General features: G+C 45.3%; 1 protein-coding gene across 1 annotated transcript in view; it reads right to left on the bottom strand.

Annotated features, from left to right (window-relative positions):
• Nucleotides 1–27964, bottom strand: part of LOC124804933 (probable cytochrome P450 6a20) — a 118026-nt gene that overhangs the window by 49361 nt on the left and 40701 nt on the right. The window contains exon 4 of the mRNA XM_047265311.1: nt 4192–4322. Coding sequence (XP_047121267.1) covers nt 4192–4322 — 131 coding nt within the window. The remainder of the gene's footprint in view (nt 1–4191; nt 4323–27964) is intronic.

Below are 27964 nucleotides of genomic sequence, written 5' to 3'. Positions count from 1 at the left end.
CCTGCCATTGTAGCAGCAGTAACCGATCTAACAACTGCGCCAGACGCTTGTTGTCTTATATAGGCTTGCCGACCGCAGCAGTGTATTCTGCCTGTTTACATCAGGCAGAAATTTGAATACGCATGCCAGTACCAATTTCTTTGGCGCTTCAGCGTAGTATGACCACCTCCTCCTCCCGCCCCCCCCCCAAAAAAATACCTACATAGTATAACCCCCCCACAAATACTTACACGATGTGGCGTGCTCACGATGTTCACAACTAATTATGTAATCGCTTATTATCAGATTCTTCCTCTCTTATAGGCATTATCTTCCATTTATCGACTTTAAGAGTGCTGCCATTTATTAGATCAAGTGGGATTTCTACGTTTCGTCCAACGATCTTATCCTCCTGTGGACAAAAACATCATCAGCGACCAATATAGTGCTACTGATAATCATTGATAAAGTGTTGTGCCGTTATACGACACGTTCTTTATAACAACCGGGCGTCGTTCTATCTAAAGATGATCATTGGTTCTGCGTCTGGTGGTGAACGGCATGCGAGTTAGCCTTGTGTTGGCCTCCGAATGGAAAGATTCTTTTTACAGAGAAGGAACACAGTTTGGCAAGTGGCTAAAACGTGAAAAACATCGAGAGTGCCATTGTACTACAACGAAAGGTGGGCTGCTTATTACACACTGGTTTGCGAAACTTAAGGACGAAAGTAACTTTCGTAGTTGTGATTGGTCAAAAGTAAAAGATGCAGGACTGCGCCGTTTAGTACTAATATTTCATTGGTTACGATGTATATCAGTCAGTCAGACGAAAGTACGTTCGCGCGTATTTTATGAGCTAAGAGAATTGCTTTGTGGAGCGTAAGTACAGTTCAGATCTCAGCTGTGCCATGTTCGAACGTGGATGTGTGAACAGAGGCGAAAATTTTACGGAATAACGGATGAAACATGACCGTGAAGTATCGAAAAGTGGACGCGAACGTGTGAAAAAGACGAACACAGGGAAGTCCGATCTTAATATGTAAACTGTGAGTTTTGAACAACGAAAATCCGCATGTCGTGTCGTACAATGCGTGCCAGCAAACTGAACATTCGTAGTGGTCAAACTGTGTAATATTTGAGCGAGCATTCAGCCGCAAAAAATCTGTTTACTATTTCATTGTGTAAAGGGTTTGGTTCATTATGAAAAGCAGGCTGTTACGAGTCGAGTGTAATTGTCTGTGAATGACGAAACTGTAACTTAGGATTAGCACTGGCTTGGTGGTATTTTGTGTCAAATAAGTAACAATATATTGAAGTTTTTACTTGCAAACTACCTTTCAGTTAATCGCTCAGCCAACCTGATACTGAAAAACATTTGTTGCACCCGTTGGATTCGTATAATTCTACTGGTTCTACTACAGCTTGTCCAGTAGAAGAACATCATTCGTTTTTAACAGGGAGGGCGTGGGTATCGGACTGCAGAAGAAGAAAGTTACAACAAGATGAGTAGACTCTTTTTGTAGAGGTAGCAAAAGTAACCCCGCCGTTACAACACCAGACGTTATTTTCACTTCTTTTCAGCATTTTTCATCCATTATAACGTATTGGATTCTATTGGTCAAATATTTATCGAACCAATCATATATGTGTCCATCGTTTCCAGACCAAGGCCGCAATCCGTCTCTGGCGCCCAAGTCGTCGATGTGACGTCAAAGCCTTACATTCCACCTTTGCGCAGGCGCTCACCGTACAAGAGAGAAAAGACTGACAATTGTACCAGTTGTTTGGTGGTCATGTCATTTTTTTTAATTTTTGTATGTTATCGACATGTATTTCTGAGAGAGAACAAATTATGTTACTGTTAAACAATCCTTGGTCTTATCGTGGCACAGTCATTTCCTCGGTGCATTCTGATACTTGATTGAAGTGTGGTAGGTGATGGACGTATTCAGTAGTGCTGTGTTGATTTGTGATGGTATCTGTTAGATGAAGAAATATTTATTGTAAAGGAGAGCAAGGATAAGAATGGCGTATACATTGAAAGGTGAAATGTATATAAATTTTGAATAATGTAACTTTTTTTGAAAACAAGAAGTCGAGTTAAGACTGCAACACTGGAACACTGGGCACCTAATTTCTGAAAATTATTATTGGCATCTAGTTAAATTTGTTCCCTTGTTCAGAGCTGAGAGGAAGTCATAGATTAACATATTAACCGATTAAACTGTTTTTGTAGAAATTCTCTGTTAACATTGTACCTTTTTTAAATCATTGTTCACTTTGTTAAGCATAGTATTGTTCAGACCAGTGTTATGTGTTCACGCGAAGTTTTACTCTGTCATTTTGAATACATACTTCATTCTAAAATCGGTGTCTTGCGATATCATTTCATAGGAATCGTCACTCTCCACATCCCACTGCTTATCATTACGCCTTACCACATTCCGCCATGTGGTATGCAATAGTTTGAATATACACTACTGGCCATTAAAATTGCTACACCAAGAAGAAATGCAGATAATAAACGGGTATTCATTGGACAAATATATTATACTAGAACTGACATGTGATTATATTTTCACGCAATTTGGGTGCGTAGATCCTGAGAAATCAGTACCCAGAACAACCACCTCTGGCCATTATAACGGCCTTGATACCCCTGGGCATTGAGTCAAACAGATCTTGGATGGAGTGTACAAGTACAGCTGCCAATGCAGCTTCAACACGATACCACAGTTCATCTAGAGTAGTGACTGGTGTATTGTGACGAGCCAGTTGCTCGGCCACCATTGACCAGATGTTTTCAATTGGTGAGAGATCTGGAGAATGTGCTGGCCAGGGCAGCAATCGAACATTTTCTGTATCCAGAAAGGCCCGTACAGGACCTGCAACATGCGGTCGTGCATTATCCTGCTGAAATGTAGGGTTTCGCAGGAATCGAATGAAGGGTAGAGCCACGGGTCGTAACACATCTGAAATGTAACATCCACTGTTCAAAGTGCCGTCAATGCGAACAAGAGGTGACCGAGACGTGTAACCAATGGCACCCCATACCATCACGCCGGGTGATACGCCAGTATGGCGATGACGAATACACGCGTCCAATGTGCGTTCACCGCGATGTCACCAAACACGGATGCGACCATCATGATGGTGTAAACAGAACCTGGATTCATCCGAAAAAAATGACGTTTTGTCATTCGTGCCCCCAGGTTCGTCGTTGAGTACACCATCGCAGGCGCTCCTGTCTGTGATGCATCGCTAAGGGCAATCGCAGCCATAGTCTCAGAGCTGCTGCAAACGTCGTCGGGCTGTTCGTGCAGATGGTTGTTGACTTGCAAACGTCCCCATCTGTTGACTCAGGGATCGAGACGTGGCTGCACGATCCGTTACAGCCATGCGGATAAGATGCCTGTCATCTCGACTGCTAGTGATAAGAGACCGTTGGGATCCAGCACGGCGTTCCGTATTACCCTTCTGAACCCACCGATTCCATATTCTGCTAAGAGTCAATGGATCTCGACCAACGCAAGCAGCAATGTCGCGATACAATAAACCGCAATCGCGATAGGCTACAGTCCGACAATTATGAAAGTCGGAAACGTGATGGTACGCTTTTCTCCTCCTTACACGAGGTATCACAACAACGTTTCACCAGGCAACGCCGGTCAACTGCTGTTTGTGTATGAGAAATCGGTTGGAAACTTCCGTCATGTCGGCACGTTGTAGGTGTCGCCACCGGGGCCAACCTCGTGTGAATGCTCTGAAAAGATAATCATTTGCATATCACAGCATCTTCTTCTTGTCGGTTAAATTTCACGTCTGTAGAACGTCATCTTCGTGGTGTAGCAATTTTAGTGGCCAGTAGTGTAGTTTGGAAATTATATTTAGAAAAAGAAATCTAGCTCAGCCGCTGCCTGCTTGCTCTTTGCTGTTGTGCTTTCGACAACTCTGCAACAATGCTGTCAAGACGCAAGGTAAGTGGAAATTCTGATTAGTGTCAGGTAATTGTTTTACTTCAGTCGCACATTTATCATAAAGACAAGTTGTATTCACACCAGTTAGTGTTCACTTCAGTGAGCATATGAGTTTAAGTTGGATAACAGTTTGTGGGGACGTGTACTTGGTGATACGTAGATCTTTGGGTTAAAGTTGGGCTACATCTCAGACAGAAACAATTGTGGTGTGAAGGTTACACAGCCACAGAAGCTACCTCCGCCAGCCTTGGAGTGGTCCTTGAGCACCCGCACCAGGTCATCGCACACCTCCTTCATCAGCAGGAACATCGGCTTCAGGCGGCTCGCTGTGAAGGATGGACTCAGCTGCGAACGTAGCTTCCTCCACCTGTCAACAACCGCGCCTCTTAATACAGTGCTGCCACGTCAGCGCCCATGACGTAATACTGTGAAGGCAAACTCTGTACAGCGTCAGACATAAGGTGATATCAGCTTTTCAGTTAGACATAATAATGAAAAATCAGGAGACAAATAATCATAACAGAGATGCTGTTACACGCAACATAGAAAGTAAGAGAACAAAGGGCATCATAACACTATTCTGTGCTTCAGTAGAGACTTTGTTTCCTTTATTTATCTGTTATTTACATTTCCACCCTAGAAGGACGGATTAGAAATGGTCAAATCGCCGCTCTTCAGCCTTTCATTAAAAAAAATGTTCAACTGGCTCTGAGCACTATGGGACTCAACTGCTGTGGTCATTAGTCCCCTAGAACTTAGAACTACTTAAACCTAACTAACCTAAGGACATCACACACATCCATGCCCGAGGCAGGATTCGAACCTGCGACCGTAGCGGCCATGCGGTTCCAGACTGTAGGGCCTTTAACCGCTCGGCCACTTCGGCCGGCCTTTCATTAAAATAATTAAACATATTTGTAAGAGTGAATATGAATAATCTTTATGATAGGACGATGTGTGAGATGTTGAGACGTATGAGGATTGTGGAGTGATGGAAATCTGGTTAGCATTTTCTAGGTAAGGAATTCTGGTGCAGTTGGAATTGCATAGGAACTGACTTGAGAAAGGATGTAAATGAGTTTTGGGAAGGGATATACACTCACGCTCATAAATAAAGGATAATTGCTGAATGTAGTGCCACACATCGTGGCACTACACAAAACCGGCGCTAATAGCGTAGGCACATAGGGAACACACACGACACAGGTCTGTAAGTCCACAGTATCGGTGATAAGTTGAGAAAACCGTCCCGAAACACATGTGCTACAAAACGCCACTGTTTCCTACGCATGTACCCCGACATTAATATGGGATATGATCACCATGCATACGTACACAGGCCGCACAACGGGTTGGCGTACCATGGATCAGATGGTTGAGCAGCTGCTGGGGTATAGCCTCCCATTCTTGCACCAGTGCCTATCGGAGCTCCTGGAGTGTCGTAGGGGTTTGAAGACGTGCAGCGATACGTCGACTGAGAGCATCCCAGACGTGCTCGATGGGGTTTAGGTCTGGAGAACAGGCAGGCCATTCCATTCACCTGATACCTTCTGTTTCAAGGTACTCCTCCAGGATGGCAGCTCGGTGGAGCCGTGCGTTATCATCCATCAGGAGGAAGGTGGGACCTACTGCACGCTGAAAAGGCGGACATTCTGGTGCAAAAAGATGTCCCAATACACCTGACCTGATACAGTTCCTCTGTCAAAGACATGCAGGGGTGTACGTGCACCAATCATAATCCCACCCGACACCATCAAACCACGAGCTCCATATAGGTCCTTTCAAGGCCATTAAGGGGTTGGTATCTCGTTCCTGGTTCACGCCAGATGAAAACCCGGCGAGAATCACTGTTCAGAATACAGCTGTACACGTTCGTGAACATAACCTGGGACCACTGTTCCAATGACCATGTAATGTGTTCTTGACACCAGGCTTTACGGGCCCTCCTGTGACCAGGGGTCAGTGGAATGCACCTTGCACTTGTCCAGGTGAATAAACCATGTATGTTCAGTCGTCTGTAGACTATGTGTCTGGCGACAACTGTTCCAGTGGCTGCAGTAAGGTCCCGAGCAAGGCTACCTGCAGTACTCCGTGGCCATCTGCGGTCACTGATGGTGAGATATCGGTCTTCTTGTGGTGTTGTACACTGTGGACGTCCCGTACTGTAGCGCCTGGACACGTTTCCTGTCTGCTAAAATCGTTGCCATAATCTTGAGATCACACTTTGTGGCACACGGAGGGCCCGTGCTATGACCTGTTGTGTTTGACCAGCCTCCTGTCGCCTTGATATTCTACCCCTCGTAACGTCATCAATATGTGTGCTGTGAGCCATTTTCAACACACAGTCACCATAAGCACGTCTGAAAACGTCTGCACACTTACTCGCTGCACCGTACTCTGACATGCACCAATAAGCTTCTGCGTATGTCGACTGCTGCCAGAGCCACCGTGCAACGACCGCAGGTCAAATGCACCGCATGTTCATACCCCGAGGTGAATTAAACCAGCAAACCGACCACCAGAGCGCTGTTTCACCACGTATCAGCATTATACTTAATTTACGAGCATGAGTGTGCATGGAAGGAGATGGATTGGATTTCAGAGGTATGAGGAAAGAAGGGTTAAAGTCTTTATTTTAAAGTCAGGTTAGGTTATAGTTGATGGGATAGGCAGATCTGAGATTTCACGGTCTGGGCGGAGAATCAGGTTGAAAACCGACTGGTATGTGATATGGGATGTGCAAAGATGTAAGCAGTGAAGGATAAGACAAGAGGCTGTAGGACATGAGGGAAATTCCCAGCTTTGTTGTTGTGTATAACTTTACTGTGGCGACACAGACTTGGTTCAAATGTCATTCTTCACCAAAATACGTACGACCATCGCATCATTGCTTTTCCATTGGTAATTCGGCAGAAATCCTGAGCTGGATTTCTACACAAATCCTCTGCAACTTCTCAGGCCTAATTCTTCAAATATGGCGGAGTTCTTGATCAGAGCTAAGAGAGTGTAACCATTAAAGTAAAAACGCTAGCCTTAATAAATCCTGAAAGGAAAAATCGGGATGCACCACTTCCGGTAAAGCAGTTGAGCATGCAACGGACACGATTCGACATATAAACTGGACTAGAAATCGATCCCAATGGAAACCTCAGACATGGTTTAAGGTAATGCGTGGTGCGAAAACCAGCAGCACGGGGAACGCCCTGTAAAGCCATGCACAAAGTCTATGCTGTACAGTCCGTTAGTAAAAAGGTGTCTCACTTGCTGTACATCATATCTGACAATTGTGAACGCCATAGCAATACGGATATTTTCAATAAAAAAATAAAAAGAAAGTTAATGCCGCTCGCAAATTGTGGTACTTTACTAACCGTTGAACGATAGTTATATAATGCGGCTGTCATAGACTTCGATAATCCGAACCAATACATGCAGCGAGTACGTTAAGTACTTATAGAAGACTGATTCGGTGATAAGTTTCTATGTGAGTCAAAACTTAATGTACTTTGTTGATGGATAACCAGAAGAAGCTAGGCTAGTCGTCAAGTTACTAATCGTCGAATTAGAATTATACACAACTGAAATGTTGGAATGCTCCTGTTTGTTCCCTTTGCCTTTCAGATAATTTCCTGACCCCTCAGACATATACACAGTGGATAAGATGTCCACCTAGAGACGTACTTGGGGTCGATATTAACTCTACTGACGGTATTTTCAGACGTCATTTAGTGAATTTGATTGAGTGGTTTGATTCAAGGAGCAAGTGATCTAGAGTGGCTCGTTAGCGAATACCTTTGGCTAATAAGAGACACAATGAAAGTCTCTAATGAAGAAAAGGAAGCTACGTGAAGTAAATGAAATACAGGAGATTCGAGAAGATAATTGCATTTTCATCAGAGAGCATTTTATGAATTTGTGCCGCTGTAAGGCAAACATATTACTTCTTCTGAAATTCCAGTGAGAGACTCGAAACGTTTAAAACAGAACAAGACGCTGGTTTGATTCAGTATCTGACAGGACGTGATTCATATCCACACTATTTACAGGAACCAAAATAGCGGAGCAAACCAGTTATACTTGCTGACCCATTGGTTTGCTGACCATGTCCTGTTGGAATCACCAGTTAGTGAGTCCTTGATGGTATAAAGAAAACAGCAGCTTCAGGGCAATCCATTCTACAAGACATCGCATGATGAGGTCAGGTCGACTTCTTGCACGTAAAAGAGAGCACGCTGACCAACAGATGCTTGCCCAGGGCAGAAGGCTATGAATGGCGTAGAAAAAAGACGGCTCGACACCAGGATAAAAACAAACCGAATGAAGGGTAAACGCGCCAAGTAAGCCGTCAGATGGCTTTGGATCCGAAACCCAGCACTCTTCTTGTCTGAAGGTAATTCTGAAAGAGAGACTGAATCTCCAGTACCTAACGAATCGCACAAGTGGTGAAACGGTAAATACGCCGGTGTCTATTAACTTGTTTTCTGAACTATGAGCTTCCTGAAGCTAGTTTGAATAGGAAACTGGAAGTAAAGTAGCCTTGCTATTGAGACTGCTTAAGATTACCAAAAATTGTTGTAGTAATTGTCAGTTCCTTCGCCTGTCTTAGTAATAGTGACAAATCCTTCCTTTTCTGTTACTTTTGTTTCCATTTCCTCTCTACAGGATGAACCAGAACTCCACCGACAAACTTTCAGAGTGTGGCCCAAAACAAGAAAAAAATGCCTAGTAAACAAGGGCTCTCAGATGCATACCTCCGGAGCTTTGAGTACATCTTCCCTACTATGAGAAACATCTATTGCACTGGAAGTTATTTACCCTCCATATTCTGAAAGATGGTAGTATGGGCGAAAACAAGAAAAAAATTTCTAGTAGATATTGTGTCTAAAATTCTTACCTTTAGATCTATGAGCTCATGTTCATCTCCGCTACTGGGAAACACATTTCCTCTACTGAACAAGTGCTCATAGCTCTTAACATACTCAGTTTTGAGTCCGTGTTACCGGAAATATTTTCTTGCTTTGTTCCATACTACCACTCTGAAAGTTTGACGGCAGAGCTTCGGTTCGCTATGTATATCTCACTGTTTACTTTTATTAGTTTTTTCAATATCATTATTATACACTCCTGGAAATTGAAATAAGAACACCGTGAATTCATTGTCCCAGGAAGGGGAAACTTTATTGACACATTCCTGGGGTCAGATACATCACATGATCACACTGACAGAACCACAGGCACATAGACACAGGCAACAGAGCATGCACAATGTCGGCACTAGTACAGTGTATATCCACCTTTCGCAGCAATGCAGGCTGCTATTCTCCCATGGAGACGATCGTAGAGATGCTGGATGTAGTATTGTGGAACGGCTTGCCATGCCATTTCCACCTGGCGCCTCAGTTGGACCAGCGTTCGTGCTGGACGTGCAGACCGCGTGAGACGACGCTTCATCCAGTCCCAAACATGCTCAATGGGGGACTGATCCGGAGATCTTGCTGGCCAGGGTAGTTGACTTACACCTTCTAGAGCACGTTGGGTGGCACGGGATACATGCGGACGTGCATTGTCCTGTTGGAACAGCAAGTTCCCTTGCCGGTCTAGGAATGGTAGAACGATGGGTTCGATGACGGTTTGGATGTACCGTGCACTATTCAGTGTCTCCTCGACGATCACCAGTGGTGTACGGCCAGTGTAGGAGATCGCTCCCCACACCATGATGCCGGGTGTTGGCCCTGTGTGCCTCGGTCGTATGCAGTCCTGATTGTGGCGCTCACCTGCACGGCGCCAAACACGCATACGACCATCATTGGCACCAAGGCAGAAGCGACTCTCATCGCTGAAGACGACACGTCTCCATTCGTCCCTCCATTCACGCCTGTCGCGACACCACTGGAGGCGGGCTGCACGATGTTGGGGCGTGAGCGGAAGACGGCCTAACGGTGTGCGGGACCGTAGCCCAGCTTCATGGAGACGGTTGCGAATGGTCCTCGCCGATACCCCAGGAGCAACAGTGTCCCTAATTTGCTGGGAAGTGGCGGTGCGGTCCCCTACGGCACTGCGTAGGATCCTACGGTCTTGGCGTGCATCCGTTCGTCGCTGCGGTCCGGTCCCAGGTCGACGGGCACGTGCACCTTCCGCCGACCACTGGCGACAATATCGATGTACTGTGGAGACCTCACGCCCCACGTGTTGAGCAATTCGGCGGTACGTCCACCCGGCCTCCCGCATGCCCACTATACGCCCTCGCTCAAAGTCCGTCAACTGCACATACGGTTCACGTCCACGCTGTCGCGGCATGCTACCAGTGTTAAAGACTGCGATGGAGCTCCGTATGCCACGGCAAACTGGCTGACACTGACGGCGGCGGTGCACAAATGCTGCGCAGCTAGCGCCATTCGACGGCCAACACCGCGGTTCCTGGTGTGTCCGCTGTGCCGTGCGTGTGATCATTGCTTGTACAGCCCTCTCGCAGTGTCCGGAGCAAGTATGGTGGGTCTGACACACCGGTGTCAATGTGTTCTTTTTTCCATTTCCAGGAGTGTATTTTTACTTTGTAATATTAGATGGTTCTATTGGGGTAAATTAGTTCTAGTTGAAGTAAGTGTTACATAATCTTAGAAAAAGCAGTTATAATTCGGTACACATTACCAGCCGCCGAGCGGTTCTAGGCGCTACAGTCTGGAACCGCGCGACCGCTATGGTCGCAGGTTTGAATCCTGCCTCGGGCATGGATGTGTGTGATGTCCTTAGAGTAGTTAGGTTTAAGAAGTTCTAAGTTCTGGGGAACTGATGACCTCAGCAGTTACGTCCCATAGTGTTCAGAGCCATTTGAACCATTTGAACCATACTACCAGCCCAGTCGTCTGCCGGCAAGGAACGAAACTAAGGCAACATACTGAAAACTTGGAGAAACAACAATACAAGTGTACAAGTATTCTGCGTTACTTGTACAAAAAAAATTGTATGAGGAATCACGAAACTTCACAATACAAATCAAAAGGCTATTATTCCGATCCCGAATCGGACGCAGGACGATTTTTGTCATTTATCAAGTTCTTCACCAGTGCCAATGACTTGTTCATGTAGAAAATGCCAAATTACACCATAGTCTGGAGTTCACATTAAACTATAGGACCGCCCTTAACTGCTTCCGTAAGTCACTTCAGAGGTCAGAGGAAAGCAACGGCATACAGCCTCCAACAGGACTAAGTTCAGTAAAACAGCGCAGTGTTCCAAACAACCTTAAGCTTGGAAACAGTTTGTGGTGTATCTCCAATTTCGGGGTACAGGAATGTACAGGGTGTCCCAGGGATAGGACAGGAAAGCTCAATTGAAGAAAAAGATATCATATGGACATATGCCCTATTTCGAATGGTTTCCGAGATAGAACACATTTGATGTGCATTTGTTTTTTGGTTAGTGCCGCACACTTCAGCGTCTTACCCCCTCCCCCCCCCCCCCCCCAGCAGCTTTGACTTCAACCTCTTTGCTCGAAACGTCCTTCTGCCATTAAACTTGAACGCGTAGTTGTCTATGGTCTCTTGTGAATGAAATAGTGCAAGGGGTTGAGTGCATCGGAGACAAGCATTAGTTAACTGTGTTTGTACACGCGCCGGCTAAAATGCCACACGTTTGCAAAAATACGCAGATATGGTGTATGCTTCCGGCTTCTGCGATGGTAGTGCTACTGCTTCTGTCGAAGGATGCCGTCGGTGCATTTCTGACACGCTGAATTCTTGATCGTTGAGTCTTTACCAGAGTTTCCAGTACACTGCGTGAAACAGGTATTCTTCCAAGTTCTCATTTTTCCTCTGAACTTGTAGTTCAACAGCTTGTATACTAACACCAAAACATAGTTGAAATGATGCAGCGCAGTCCTGCTGCAAGCACACGTCGACCTTCTGCGCGTGTCATTGTCCCACGAACACATGTATGCCGAATATTACATGCGGGAAACTTGTACCCAGTCCACACATAGCGTGTCAACTATCTTCACATTGGTGATGACGCCACACAACTTGAATTTCGTCACAGGTTAAATAACAATTGTCGTTTGGTTCCATCAATACTATTCACTGTGGAAGACACATTTACCATTTTTTTAAAGTCATCAGTCTTCTGACGGGTTTGATGCAGCCCTCCACGAATTTCTCTCCTGTGCCATCCTCTTCATCTCAGAGCAGCACTTGCAACCTATGTCCTCAATTATCTGCTGGATGTATTCCAATCTCTGTCTTCCTCTACAGTTTTTACCCTCTATAGCTCCCTCCAGTACCATGGAAGTCAGTCCCTGATGTCTTAACAGTTGTCCTATCATCCTGTCCCTTCGCCTTGTCAGTGTTTTCCACATATTCCTTTCCTCTCCGATTCTGAGCAGAACCTCCTCATTCCTTACCTTATCAGTGCACCTAATTTTCAGTATTCGTCTGTAGCACCACAGCTCAAATGCTTCGATTCTCTTCTGTTCCGGTTTTCCTACAGTCCATGTTTCACTACCATACAATGCTGTGCTCCAAATGTATATTCTCAGCAATTTCTTTCTCAAATTAAGGCCTATATTTGATACTAGTAGACTTCTCTCAGCCAGGAATGCCCCTTTTGTCAATGCTAGTCTGCTTTTGATGTCCTCCTTGCTCCATCCGGCATTGGTTATTTTGCTGCCTAGATTGCAGAATTCCTTAATGTCATCTACTTCGTGACCATCAATTCTGATGTTGCTTCTCGCTCTTCTCATTTCTGCTACTTATCATTACTTTCGTCTTTCTTCGATTTACTGTCAATCCATATTATTTACTCATTAGACTGTGCAGTCTATTCAGCAGATCATGCAATTCTCGTTCACTTTCACTCAGGTTAGCAATGTCATCAGCGAATCGTATCATTGATACCCTTTCACCTTGAATTTTAATTCCACTCCTGAACATTTCCGTCATTACTTCTTCGATGTACAGATTGAACAGACTACAGCCCTGTCTTACACCCTTTTTAATCCGAGCATTTCTTTCTTGGTGCGTCCACTCATTATTATTCCCTCTTGGTTCTTGTACATATTGTATATTACCCGTCCCTTCCTAGAGCTTACCCCTATTTTTCTCAGAATTTCGATCATCTTGCACCATTTTACATTGTCGAACGCTTTTTCCAGGTCGACAAATCCTATGAACGTGTCTTGATTTTTCTTTAGTCTTGCTTCCATTATTAACCGCGACGTCAGAATTGCCTCTCTGGTGCCTTTACCTTACCTAAAGCTGAACTTATCGTCATCTAACACATTCTCATTTTTGTTTTCCAGTTCTCTGTATATTATTCTTACAAGCAACTTGGATGCACGAGCTGTTAGGCTGGTTGTGCGATAATTTTCGCACTTGTCACCTCTTACAGTCTTCGGAATTGTGTGGATGATGTTCTTCCGAAAGTCAGACGGTATATTGGCAGACTCATGCATTCTACACACCAATGTGGATAGTCGTTTTATTGCCACTTCCCCTAATGATTTTAGAAACACTGATGGAATTTCTGCTACTTATCATTACTTTCGGCTTTCTTCCATTTACTCTCAATCCATATTCTTTATTCATTAGACTGTCCAGTCCTTTCAGCAGAGCATGTAATTGTTGTTCACTTGTGCCTTATTTGATCTGAAGTCCATCAAAGCTCTCTTAGATTCTGATCCCCTTCTCTTCTAAATTGACTCCTGTATCTTCTTCTATCACTTGAGAAACCTCCCCCCTTCAATGTACTCTTCCCAGCTTTTCGCTCTCTCCTCTGCATTTAAGAATGGAATTCGGTTTGCACTCTTAATCAATAACACACATAATAATCAGCAATGGTCGCAGGAAAATTCACACGCTACAATTGAAACCTATTTCCAGTTCGGCCTTCGATTAATGTTTGGTGCGGCACGATCGATAACATGTTGATATCTCGAGTCAATTTAAACTAGCGAATGACGGAACAGAATTACTTCTATTTTTGTAATGTTTGTTTGTTGAACACCTGGAGGACGTTTCTTTGGCCACGTGGACTGCAGTGCACTTCCAGCATGACGAAGCTCCTCCATATTTTACCAGACAGGTGAAGGAACATCTCAACTGCACTTACGCTAATCACAGACCTTATGCCATTAGATTAATGTTTATGGAGTTGGGTGAAGTCTGAGGTGCACAAACGGATGATGAGATGAACTGTTTGGTCGCATCATGGATAGTGCAGTCCTCATTAGGGAAGTGTTCTCCCAAGAGTTGCATTGAAGTTGACAGTGGGATATTCGAACACTTATTGGAAACAGTGAAACACCTCTTATATGACATGTACGATAATGCTTAGAGGAGAATGAGTTAAACATACATATTTTTCAATTGTTAGTTTGTAAAGCCCATTTTGTAATGTCTTCTAATTGTTGTACATGTTTACATGTGTCAACCTGACGATATATTGAATAGTAAAGAAAATAAATAACAATGTACATTAAATATGTTCTATTTCAGAAATCATTCAGAGTAGGGCATATTTCTGAATGAAGATTTTTGCTTCAAATCCTGTGATATCCCTGAATATTGACCATTTGTCCTGGGCATCCTGTATTTAAATTGCCTACTGTCTGTCCCCACACTCCCAATCCTGAGCACTCAAAGGGTAAATAACCTCTGAATCAGGTGAAACTACCCAGAAAAATAGTCCACAGGTAACACCTAAATTCCCAAATAAGGGCAATGGATACTTAATTGAAACTCCCAGTGTTTTGGTCCTGGATCTGCACCTGATTACATACACATTTAAAGTTCTTCCCTACATGAAATCTGAAGTTCAGAGTTCTCCAAGGTTCTCTCGCTTCCTGTGGTATCATGTATCGATACCACCCCACAGGCGCCATAGCAACAGAATTTATAATTTCCGCCTGACGCCGATAGCGGTCGCTCGTGTCCCTGCAGACCAGTCATGCCACACCTCCAGCAGCTCCGTATTCCGAGCGCCCTCTGCCGCCACAATGTAGGAGAGCCAGTTGCTGCCGCTCTCCCAACAAGGGCTTCGACACTGTCGTTCGCGCCTCGTTCTGTGATAAATGGACTGTTTCTTGCTGTATTACTTGTAATGAGTCTTCGTAGATTTGGAGAAAGTAAGTAAATCTTCTGTTTATTGTGTTAACTTGTTCGTTCATCATTTCTGCTGCTGTTCAGCTTTCCTACAATGACAGCTGCCACACCACTCCGTAGCTCACCTCGCCTCACCATTATTATTAAACACAGTTTTCCGAAACTCCTTCACCAAAGAAGGCGAAGTAAATATTCCTGAATTCCAATCAAGAACAACTGCCAAGATGAGAAACATAGTAGATATCCTCGGAGTAACGAAGCAGCTTAAATCACTTAATAAAGGCAAGGCCTCCGGTCCAGATTGTATGCCAGTCAGGTTCCTCTCAGAGTATGCTGATAAAATACGTCCATATTTAACAATTATATACAACCACTCGCTCATAGAAAGACATGTACCTAAAGACTGGAAAATTGCTCAAGTCACACCAATACCCAAAAGGGGAAGTAGGATTAATCCGCTGAATTACAGGCCTATATCACCAACGTCGATTTGCGGTAGGGTTTTGGAACATATACTGTATTCGAACATTATGAAGTACCTCGAAGAAAACGATTTATTGACACATAGTCAGTACGGATTCAGAAAATATCGTTCTTGTGAAACGGAACTACCTCTTTACACTCATGAAGTAATAAATGCTATCGACAGTGGACGTCAAATTCAAATTGATTCCACATTTTTAGATTTCCAGAAGGCTTTCGACACTGTTCCTCACAAGCGTCTTCTAACCAAACTGCGTGCCTGCGGAGTATCGCCTCAGTTGTGGGACTGGATTCGTGATTTCCCGTCAGAAAGTTCACAGTTCGTTGTAATAGACGGAAAGTCATCGAGTAAAACAGAAGTAATATCCGGCGTTCCCAAAGGATGTGTTATACGCCCTCTATTGTTCCTGATCTCTATTAACGGCATGAGAGACAATCTGAGTAGCCCTCTTAGAGTGTTTGCAGATGATGCTGTCATTTACCGTCTTGTAAAGTCATCAGATGATCAAAACGACTTGCAAATTGATTTAGATAAGATATCTGTATGGTGCGAAAAGTGGCAATTGACCCTGAATAAGGAACAGTGTGAAGTTATTCACATGAGTACTAAAAGAAATCAGCTAAATTTTGATTACACGATAAGTCACACAAATCTGAGGGCTGTAAATTCAACTAGATACTTAGGGATTACAGTTACAAATAACCTAAACTGGAACGATCACATAGATAATATTATGGGTTGAGCAAACCAAAGACTGCGATTCATTGGTAGAACACATAGAAGGTGCAACAGGTCTACTAAAGAGACTGCTTACACCACGCTTGTCCGCCCTATTCTAGGGTACTGCTGTGCGGTGTGGGATCCGCATCAGGTAGGACTGACGGAGGACATCGATAAAGTACAAAGAAGGGCAGCTCGTTTTGTATTATCGCGAAATAGGGAAGATATTTCCACCGACATGATACCTGAATTGGAGTGGCAATCATTAAAACAAAGGCGTTTTTCTTTGCGACGGGATCTTCTCATGAAATTTCAATCACAAGTTTTCTCCTACGATTGTGAAAACATTCTGTTGGCACCGATCTACATAGGGAGAAATGATCATTATGATAAAATAAGAGAAATCAGGGCTCACACAGAAAAATTTAAGTGCTCGTTTTCCCCACGTGCCGTTCGAGAGTGGAACGGTAGACAGACAGAATGAAGGTGGTTCATTGAACCCTCTGCCGGACACTTTATTGTGAATAGCAGAGTAATCACGAAGATGTACATGTAGATGTAGATTGTGTACAAAGTCGTACACAACACTTCCAATAACTAAATACGATTTTCAGTTTATATAAGAATTTTTAAAAGGATCATCTGTTGCGCTTATTACTAATCATCACATCAATTACCACACTTCATTGCTCTCACACAAATATCCCTAAACTACTAAACAGAATGAAGAGATACTGAAACACTCATTCATATACAGGATGTTGAAATTCGCGTTGCGAACTTCTAGGACTTGTTGACGGGTGTGAGTAGGTAATATTTTGAATTTCAACCCAGTCAGAAACGTACCGTTTCCGTGCTACAGTCATTTGAAAACATGGAGGTAACGCGTCCACTTTTACGGGTAGTTAATTAGGCGTACTCGATAGCTGAGAGGCTTGCCCTCTGTAATAAGAAACTGAGTGAACGGATCAACGATGAACTTGAACAGGTGTCATGGGACGTCCACAACGAACAATAACGAACGAAAAAGGCAGTCTGGCTTTGGCAGGGCAGCAGAGCAGACGCTTCCGTGTTTTCGTGTGCGAACCGCGAGCTCGCCTTGTTGAGAATCTGACGGCCGTTGCTTAAGTGCCGGCTTTCAGTATACGATCCACGGCGGACCGTTACCGTAAATCTACACTCCGATTTACTTCCTGCAACTATTATGCCCGACCCAAAGCACTCGAGGTGGAGCGTTTTCTGCAAGAGGAAGTGAAGATACCGGCGACCGATATTATCGGAATACATTTGTCGATCGTGAGCAGCACTGTCTATGTTAAAATCATTAACGACGCGGCGTGCGAGCGCATCCTACGTGAGACCAAACAGGGGCTCCGCTTCTGTCATGTTGACGGCAATGTAGGCTTAGGTATGCATACGATACGTATTTCCGAATTGCCACTCGAACTTCCCGCTGAGGAAGTCGTCGCGTAACTCCGACCATACGGCACAGTCCACGTTCACGCTGCAGAGAAGTGGACACAGTTTCGGACATATCCTGTCCTAAACGGCGACCCGCAGGTCACCATTGATCTCCGAAGCCACGTCCCGTCCTACTTACAGATCAGCAGATGCCGTGCAATAATTATATATGACGGCCAGCCTCGGACCTGTTCCGGGTGCGGCAAAGAAGTTCGCCTTAGATCATAATGGCAACGGCGTATTACGTAACTTCCAGCTGCCAAAGGACCACCCCCGAAGCAACATATGGTGCTACCGGTGACCTACGCCGCTGCTCTTGCTTCTCCTACCGCTTTGCAATGCCGCCGGGATGCCACAAACGACGTCACAAACGAGCTCGACCAGACACCGACGGAGAGCGCCTCGGACCGCCCGCCGCCTCGGCTCCGACGGTGCCGACGCGACCGGCCGTTGACCCTACCCTCGGCAACACGATGAAGATCGACTAGCTCATCGTCCTTAAGGTGGCCTTCCTGCCAGAGCGACGCGACTCCCTTCCGTTGTCGGACACGGAGGATCGTATTAGGAAACAACGTTCTCCGAAACGTCCCAAGAGAAAGCGCCACACCGTTTCCGACTAAGAGGAGATGTTGCAGGTCGAGGATGACGCAACCGTCGACCCACACGACGACCCCGAATCCGCTACTGCCGACGAAGACGTTATGAGCGCGGAGGCATCCACCGGCGTGCCTGCGCCCGTCTCCCTGATGCCCCATGAGGGCTCTGACCTATTTAATGGACACAGCACAGCCGAAACTACACCACGAATCACTACATCATCTTCTACAGACAAAATTGTCGATACACCAATTCCCGCCTCCACGGTGTGCCACGAGGAGGAGGTCGGGGAGCGGGACCCGTTACGGAATCCTATGCCATCGCGACCAATCCACTAATCATACTCTCCCCAGGGTCCCCTAAGGGCGAGCGGGATAACATTACACTGCGACGCACACACCCTTGCGCTGACGCCAGAGTGGACCAGCCTCAGCACCCCGCCACCAGGCATACCGGATAGCAACCATCAACACCAACAATATCCATTCCAGGGCGAAAATCCGCCTTATGCAGGAGATGTTCTGAGCTTCTGATATTGATTTCGCCCTTCTGCAGGAAGTTCACTTGTCCACTCTCCAGGATATCAATGGCTATACTGCCCACGAGTCTGCGAGTGATCCTATTAGCCTTGGAGTGGCCATCTACGTCCGCCACGGGATTTCTGTCACCGACGTAGCCTTCCGTCCATCAGCTCGAGGCATCGCACTCACTGCCTTGGAGGCACGCATCATTAATGTCTACGCTCCTTCAGGTACCGACCAACGACAGAACAGATCCAGTTTTATTCAGAGGAAATCGCCCCCCTGCTTTCAGGGCGATACGACCACTGCCTAATAGGAGGTGAGTTTAACTGCTTTCTGTACCCCAAGATCAGGTTCCACACTACACTACATGCCAGGAACTATGCGTAGTGGTGCGGGACCTCCTGCTTCACGATACCTGGGGAGTTCAACATGGTGACCGTTCTGTCCATACCTATCTTACCAGTCATTCCGCAAGCCGTCTAGACAGGATATATGCCTCACAGACTCTTAGATCTGCGATACGTGGCGCCAAACGCTGGTCACTGGCCTTTTCCGACCATTGTGCCTACATCTGCACAGTCCTCCTTCCGCCGCAATCTGTATGGCGCAGCCGTGCCCCATGGAAACTAAATACTTCTCATCTGCATGACCTGACTTGTCACCAACAAGTCACTGGGACATGGACAGCCTGCGAACGCCGCCTTCCCCTCTACCGCTCGACAATGACATGGTGGATGGACTGCGCCAAACCAGCGATCCGGAGGACACTGATGAGATACGGGCAGGACCTGGCCGACTGGAACCGCAACACTGTTTACTTCTATTATACGGTTCTCCGAGATCTGGACACTCAGCCGCCAACTCCAGATAACCAATTGGAATGGCAAAGAACTAAGGCGAGGATAACTGCGCTGGTAGCCAGAAATTGCAAGGCGTAGTGATAAGGACATGGCGCCACGATCATGCACGTTTGTAAATTCCATACATACATCATATAGTGTCCAACGAACAACGGCGTCGTCGACAGATCGTCAACACTCTGACCACGCCTCATGCCCCGCAGATGACCAATCAGAATGACATCGTTCACACATTCGTCGACCACTACCGCCGTAGAAGATGCTGATACTCAAGCAGACGACTCCATTTTCCATTACGTCATGCGCACCCTCCCCCACACGGAGACTGATACTTTGACAGTGACGGTCACACGAGACGAAATTGACAACGCAGTCGACAAGGGTGCAGTCAACAGATCGTCCGGCATTGACGGCTTACCGGTTGGATTTTACCATGCCTTCTGGGGCCTCATGGCACCGTGGTGGGGGACTGTGAATCAAGTACTGATGACATCTGACCAAGCAATCCCACCCGCCTTCGTTGAGGGCATCACCATTCCGGTCCACAAACCAGGCCGTGGTTCGGCGGTCATGAGTTACAGACCGCTCACCCTACTCAATGACGGATATAACATTTTCGCTTCCTTACTGGCAATGCATCTCCGAACAATACTCCCTCATATCCTCTCTCCAGAGCAAACGACGCCTGGGGGACACGTTAACATACAGACTGCCACAGGCGAATGCTGCGACTTAACTGCGATGGCGGCGGCCTGCAAACTCCGTGCAGTGGTTGTCGCTATAGACTTCGATATTGCCTTCGATAAAGTGCGCCATTGTTTCCTGTTTGCGGTGGCAGCCCGAATGGGCATCCTACCCCCCCCCCCCCCCCCCCCCGCTGCGTTCCTTGACGGACGTCCTCCGGCGTCTTTGCATCAGTGCCAGTTCACGTGTCCAAGTCAATGGACGTTTAGCAGGGCCAGTACCCATCTGCCATTCCATACGGCAAGGGTGCCCCCTCTCTTCCCCCTCCTGTATGCCATTACCCTCATTGGGGGCTTGACAACCAAGTTCTCTGGCCTCACCCTTCGCCAAAACACTTTTCGCTGTTGGATCTGGGCTGATGACCTCCTCTTTCTCATTCGCTCCGGCTCTGAGATTCGAGCAGTTCTCGAATTGATCACACGTTATGGGGCTGCCGCTGGCAGTGCCATGAAAGTCGCCAAATCGTCTGCGATGTACATTGGACGAGGCCTCCAGGAAGGTGAAGTGGCACCCCTGCCGCTTGTGCAGATGTTCCGGTACCTGGGCATTACCTTTACACCACGGTCTCACGCACAGCGGCAACGAATTTCCGTCGCCTGTTACACGTCATCCGCAACGACGTCCGCCAGAACCTACTGCGCCGCCAGGACACACTTCAACGCGTTGAGTTTCTTAATCGTTGTGTGGCATCAAAATTGGTCCACATCGCGCACGTTCTCCCTCTGCCGTCGGCGATTGGGCGCAACCTGCAGAAGGCCTTTGGCTATTTTCTCACGGCTGGTTCCATGTTTAAAGTCCGTCATGAAACACTTACCCTGCCCCCACAGGATGGTGGCCTCGTGCTCGAGCTGCGGCCTTGTATATGAGATGTGAGAAGACAGTGGACCAGACGGGGCACATCTCTTACACGCAGCTTGCTTGAGGTCCTCCTGCCTGCTTCCACCTCACCGCCGGTGTCTGTCGGCCATATCGTGCCTCATTTGTCTCACATTTCGACCTTTTCCGTCGACTACAGTAACACACATACCAGTCTCCTAGATACGCGCCCGCCCAGGACTAAGGATTTTTACAGCCCGCTACTGCGCTGTGTTCCCCGGAAAGTGATGGAGACCAAACATCCCTCCATCCACTGGTCCAAAGTGTGGACTATCATCCACCAGCCCTTCCTCCCTATGGATGTCCGGGCACTGTGGTATCACAGTCAACAGGAAATTTGCCACGACACAGCGACTGCACAACATTGGTTTGTCAGATTCCCCTCTTTGTCTCCTTTGCCAGCAACTGGACACTGATGACCATCGTCTGACATGCTTCTCTTCGCAAGATGACTGGCACTTGGTGCAGCAAATCATTTCCTGCTATCTCCGAGTGCCATCAGAGACAATCGAACCGCGAATGTTTCTATACCCTGAGGACAAACATTTTCCCACCCTCAAATGTCATGCTATTACATGGGTCAAGGGGTGGCGATTGCTTATCTCTTTCATGATGGACCTAAATCCCGCCTCGATTTCTGGACCTATTTACGAACAACCCATGCAGCTCTCGAAAACACACGACATTACGGAACATTATTTGCTAAATATCTTCGAGAGGTCATTGTTAGACTTCCACTACTTTGTGGGGTGAGCCAACTATGATCGATTCCACCTCTGACCTCCGCGGATGGGAGAGCGCGTCGTAGTTGCGCGGATTTTATTTCTTTTCTCTTTTCCTTTCCTTTCTCTTTACTCAGCATTTATATTTTTTTCCTATTGCTGATGCATGTTCCAGATAATTTCATAATAATAGTGAACATAACAAAAACAAAATGCAAATAACTAAACAACAACAACACCTTCCACTACTGTTGGTTCCTGTGTCTCTCACTTTCCTGTGCCCCATAGGCTCGGTGGTGGTGAGGGAGACACTGTGGCCAGGCCTCGAGTTTCGACCCCGGCCCACTTCGCCCCCTGAGCCCCCACCAGTCAACTAACCCTTGAGAAAAAAAATTGTGTGAACAAATAAATACATAAGTGTATTCTAAAAAAAAGTGAGTAGACTGGTGGGACATCAAGACTACATCCACCATTAAAAAAAGTTGTCAGCACGGCAGAATGGCATGAAAGGGGGCCCGGGTTCGATTCCCGGCTAGGTCGGAGACTTATCCGCTGCAAGACTGGGTGTTGTGTTGTCTTCAACATCATCTCATCCCCATCGACACGCAAGTCACCGAAGTGGCGTCACCTAAAAAGATTTGCACCAGAGGACCGGTCTACCCGACGGGAGTCCCTAGCCACACGACATTACATTTCATTAGGCGTAAACCAGTACATCACTTGTATTACAGTTCCAATCATTAATACTCAAAGAAACTGATCATGTACTCGTTGACAGGTATTTTCAACATGATAGAGTACAGTCTCTTCCAATTCGGGTGTGCGGTGTCTCGTTGGAGCATCACAGTCACGTCTGCTGATGTTGCAGGTACCATTTTTTGAAGCCGTTGCGTAATTGTAGCGAAAAGGGTGTGAGATGGAGTTGGACGCTGTAGAGAACGATCTTGATAAAAACGAAGAGCAGCTCTTCCATTAACTTGAGCTTCGCCATTCAGAAAGGTCATGTCTTCGTATTCTGCAGATGTGTACTCGGCCATGTTCCACTAACACTCACAGACACGTAAATAAGGCACGAACCAGGTCAGAGAGGTAGGATAGACGTCAAATAGCATCAGCCGATCAGACGTAACCGTCCTGCACCATGACTACGGTGTTGCATAGCTACCTAGCAAATATGTTTTCAAACGGCTGTCCCGCGCAGAGTAGTAAGTAGTGTACAAGAGTAGGGACCGATGACCTCAGCAGTTTGGTCCCACCCACACATTTGAACGTTTTGAATAAGCAGCTGTAACACGTAAACGGTATGTTTCCAGACATGGGTACCTACCGAAAGTATTATGCACTCGCTCCCCTCTACAACTCCTAGAAGTTTGTAACGGGAATTTCCGAACACGATGTTGGCAGAAAATCTTAAGAAATTTTTGTCTTATGTCAAAGCGGTAGGTGGATCAAAAAATGTCCAGACACTCTGTGACCAAAATGGTACTGAAACAGAGGATGACAGACTAAAGGCCGAAATACTAAATGTCCTTTTCTAAAGCTGTTTCACAGAGGAAGACAGCACTGTAGTTCCTTCTCTAGATTGTAGCACAGATGACAAAATGGTAGATATCGAAATAGACGACAGAGGGATAAAGAAACAATTAAAATCGCTCAAAAGAGGAAAGGCCGCTGGACCTGATGGGGTACCAGTTCGATTTTACACAGAGTACGCGAAGGAACTTGCCCCCTTCTTGCAGTGGTGTACCGTAGGTCTCTAGAAGAGCGTAGCGTTCTAAAGGATTGGAAAAGGGCACAAGTCATCCCCGTTTTCAAGAAGGGACGTCGAACAGATGTGCAGAACTATAGACCTGTATCTCTAACGTCTATCAGTTGTACAATTTTGGAACACGTATTGTGTTCGAGTATAATGACTTTTCTGGAGACTAGAAATCTACTCTGTAGGAATCAGCATGGGTTTCGAAAAAGACGATCGTGTGAAACCCAGCTCGCGCTATTCGTCCACGAGACTCAGAGGGCCATAGACACGGGTTTCCAGGTAGATGCCGTGTTTCTTGACTTCCGCAAGGTGTTCGACACAGTTCCCCACAGTCGTTTAATGAACAAAGTAAGAGCATATGGACTATCAGACCAATTGTGTGATTGTATTGAAGAGTTCTTAGATAACAGAACGCAGCATGTCATTCTCAATGGAGAGAAGTCTTCCGAAGCAAGAGTGATTTCAGGTGTGCCGCAGGAGAGTGTCGTAGGACCGTTCCTATTCACAATATACATATATGACCTTGTGGATGACATCGGAAGTTCACTGAGGCTTTTTGCGGATGATGCTGTGGTATATCGAGAGGTTGTAACAATGGAAAATTGTACTGAAATGCAGGACGATCTGCAGCGAATTGACGCATGGTGCAATGGCAATTGAATCTCAATGTAGATAAGTGTAATGTGCTGCGAATACATAGAAAGATAGATCCCTTATCATTTAGCTACAAAATAGCAGGTCAGCAACTGGAAGCAGTTAATTCCGTAAATTATCTGGGAGTACGCATTAGGGGTGATTTTAAATGGAATGATCATATAAAGTTGATCGTTGGTAAAGCAGATGCCAGACTGAGATTCGTTGGAAGAATGCAATCCGAAAACAAAGGAAGTAGGTTACAGTACGCTTGTTCGCCCACTGCTTGAATAACTGCTCAGCAGTGTGGGATCCGTACCAGATAGGGTTCATAGAAGAGATAGAGAAGATCCAACGGAGAGCAGCGCGCTTCGTTACAGGATCATTTAGCAACCGCGAAAGCGTTACGGAGGTGATAGGTAAACTCCAGTGGAAGACTCTGCAGGAGAGACGCTCAGTAGCTCGGTACGGGCTTTTGTTGAAGTTTCGAGAACATACCTTCACCAGTGAGTCAAGCAGTATATTGCTCCCTCCTACGTATATGTCGCGAAGAGACCATGAGGATAAAATCTGAGAGATTAGAGCCCACACAGAGGCATGCCGACAATCCTTCTTTCCACGAACAATACGAGACTGGAATAGAAGGGAGAACCGATAGAGGTACTCAAGGTACCCTCCGTCACACACCGTCAGGTGGCTTGCGGAGTATGGATGTAGATGTAGATGTATTCTGAAACTTTTCACAACGCACGTTATATGCGTCGTATTTCTTTGTCCACTCTTTTAAATATTCGAACTCCTGCCGCAACATGAGGTACTCCGTCTGTCAGCAATTTATACAAGAGAACGGCTGAAGAATTTCAACAAAAAAATGGTTCAAATGGCTCTGGGCACTATGGGACTTAACTGCTGAGGTTATCAGTCCCCTAGAACTTAGAACTACTTAAACCGAACTAACCTAAGGACATCACACACGTCCATGCCCGAGGCAGGATTCGAACCTGCGACCGTAGCGGTTGCGCGGTTCCAGACTGTAGTGCCTAGAACCGCTCGGCCACTTCGGCCGGCTGAATTTCAATAATTTTATAGTTTCTTGAATAGCAGCAACGGTGTTCCGACGCTCCTTGGTGGCTGGTCCTTTGTCGCCCTGCTCTCACCCCACACATTAACGTGGCCTGGTATTTCTCTCCTAAGTGCTTCATACTGGATGGCGGAGTAACAATTCTCTCTAAAACATTTATGGTTTATTTCCCGCTTGTGACATATTTAGTCTGGTCCCTTAGCAAAGTTTCTAATTACATACTCCTAGCTATATCATTTATTTAAGGAGTAAAACTGGAGTGTTGAGGATCGACATAGGTTAACCGCTACAAGTTTTACAATTTTTAACATATGTAACTAAAAAAATCTAGATTTCATATATCACCATTTAAATGAGTGATATTAAAGTTATTATGTTTGTAGTGTTAAATTTAAGCCAGCAGCGAGTGTGTCATTTGGCATCTTGTAGATGACCAGCACGGATCCATGCTCGCAAACATATCACGGTTACATAAACAGGAAACTGCTACTGGGTTTTAATGAATATTCGTCTATGGAATATAAGCTGTTCTTCGGAAGGAATCGTAGGCTGCATTTAAAATCTGCTTTGCTACCTGTCAGGTATTTTACATTATTCTGTAAGCGACTGTAGATTTTTGTGGCCGAATATTGAGATCAGTTTGTAGCGTCCCCTACGAAAGGAGCGCGCGAAATTGTGTAGAAAGTCAGGAACAAGAATAATTATGTTGCGTGTATGATGTACAGTATATTAAATGTGATGCAAATTATGTGACATTTGTAATATGAGAGACGTTGTCTTACGAAATAAATAGTAATCATTATTATAATGATGTACCAGAGAATAAAACTGCTGTTATTTTAATCGCAGGAAGAAAAATTACTTATTATCACTCAGGATCTCCGTGCTATTCATATTAAGGATGCCCAAAAAATGTTCTCTCTCTGCCTCCGTGTTCACTCGAATGTATAATTAGTAAATAACACTGTAAAACAAAAGGTGTATAGAAGTTACATTTATTTCAATATATGTATTAGAAATATGTGTCAAAATTGTCAAATAATCCAGCCCATTTCAGAATTTAGCTCCGTTTGCAGAAACAGAACGAACATCGCTAGTTAACTGTAGACCCCGCTCCACCATTATAAGTGTTACATTTGAAATTATTTCAACAGTGCGAAAGGCGAGCAACTGTGTGAGAGTGAAGTACTTTAAACATTTTCTCTTCCAGCACCACAGCAGATGAGAATATTATCTTTCAAATTAGTTTTTTTCAGTTGATTGATAAAAATAGCACAGGTAGGCTTAGGCCTGAACTTACGTAGGAACACAGATTCTTGTTTCAAGAATTCGAACGTTTTTCTCAGTTAAAAGCATTTATACACGGAAATCAGTAACATTTGAATTTTTAGTATTTTCAACTTATTTCGCCAGGGTAACAATTCTTCATTCACGGTTATATGACAAGATCTATACTTCTCTCCAGCTTACGTTTATTGTCCACCACATAAAATAAAATCTATCTCTGGAAATGAAAGACATTATTCTCATTTCAAGAAATAATCTCTTGCAGGAGAGAGAAGCGTAATATTTATTTTTTCAAGATTAAAGATTATTTTTCAAGCAATAAATGTAAAATTAAATTACATCCAGAAACCGGAGAGACAATATACATTCTGAGCCATTAACAGTTTTAGAAATGAGTAAGCCTTCTGTGTTATTCCTTGTTATCATCGGACAGGAAATTATCTACTTTGTATCGTTCGAGCTTAGTAGCATTCAACGCACTTTACAGTAGTGTTGCAATGAACTGTAAATTTTGTCAAATGGTACCAAGCAACAATGATTGAAGATAAGAATCGCTACCTTACATCCATCTAAATGGATAACAATGCAAAATCTGAACTTTCACGACAGATTAAATCTGCGTGCCGGACCGAGATTCGAACTCGGGACCTTTGCCTTTCGCGGGCAAGTGCCCAACCAACTGAGCTACTCACGCACGACTCACGACCTCCTCTCACAGCTTCAATTCTGCCAGTACCTCGTCTCCTACCTTCCAAACTTACAGAAGCCACAGCCATGTCTCCGCAATATCCTTTCTTCCAGGAGTGCTAGTTCTGCAAGGTTCGCAGGAGAGCTTCTGTAAAGTTTGTAAGGTAGCAGACGAGGTACTGGCAGAAGTAAAGGTGTGAGAAGGAGGCGTGAGCCGTGCTTGGATAGCTCAGTTGGTAGAGCACTTGCCTGTGAAATGCAAAGGTCCCGAGTTCGAGTCTCGGTACGGCACACAGTTTTAATCTGCCAGGAAGTTTCATGTCAGCGCACATTCCGCTGCAGAGTGAAAATCTCATTCTGAATGCAAAATCAGTCTGCACGTTTTGTAAATACAGATGCTGTGAAGCAGCACTGATGTTAACGCAGAGCGAGCTGTAGCCAATTACAAGTACAATGAAGTATGCAGTCAACAACGTTTATG

This window comes from Schistocerca piceifrons, chromosome 7 (genome assembly GCF_021461385.2).
Source record: "Schistocerca piceifrons isolate TAMUIC-IGC-003096 chromosome 7, iqSchPice1.1, whole genome shotgun sequence".
Taxonomy (NCBI): Eukaryota; Metazoa; Arthropoda; class Insecta; order Orthoptera; family Acrididae; genus Schistocerca; species Schistocerca piceifrons.
This window is presented reverse-complemented; position numbering and strand designations above follow the sequence as displayed.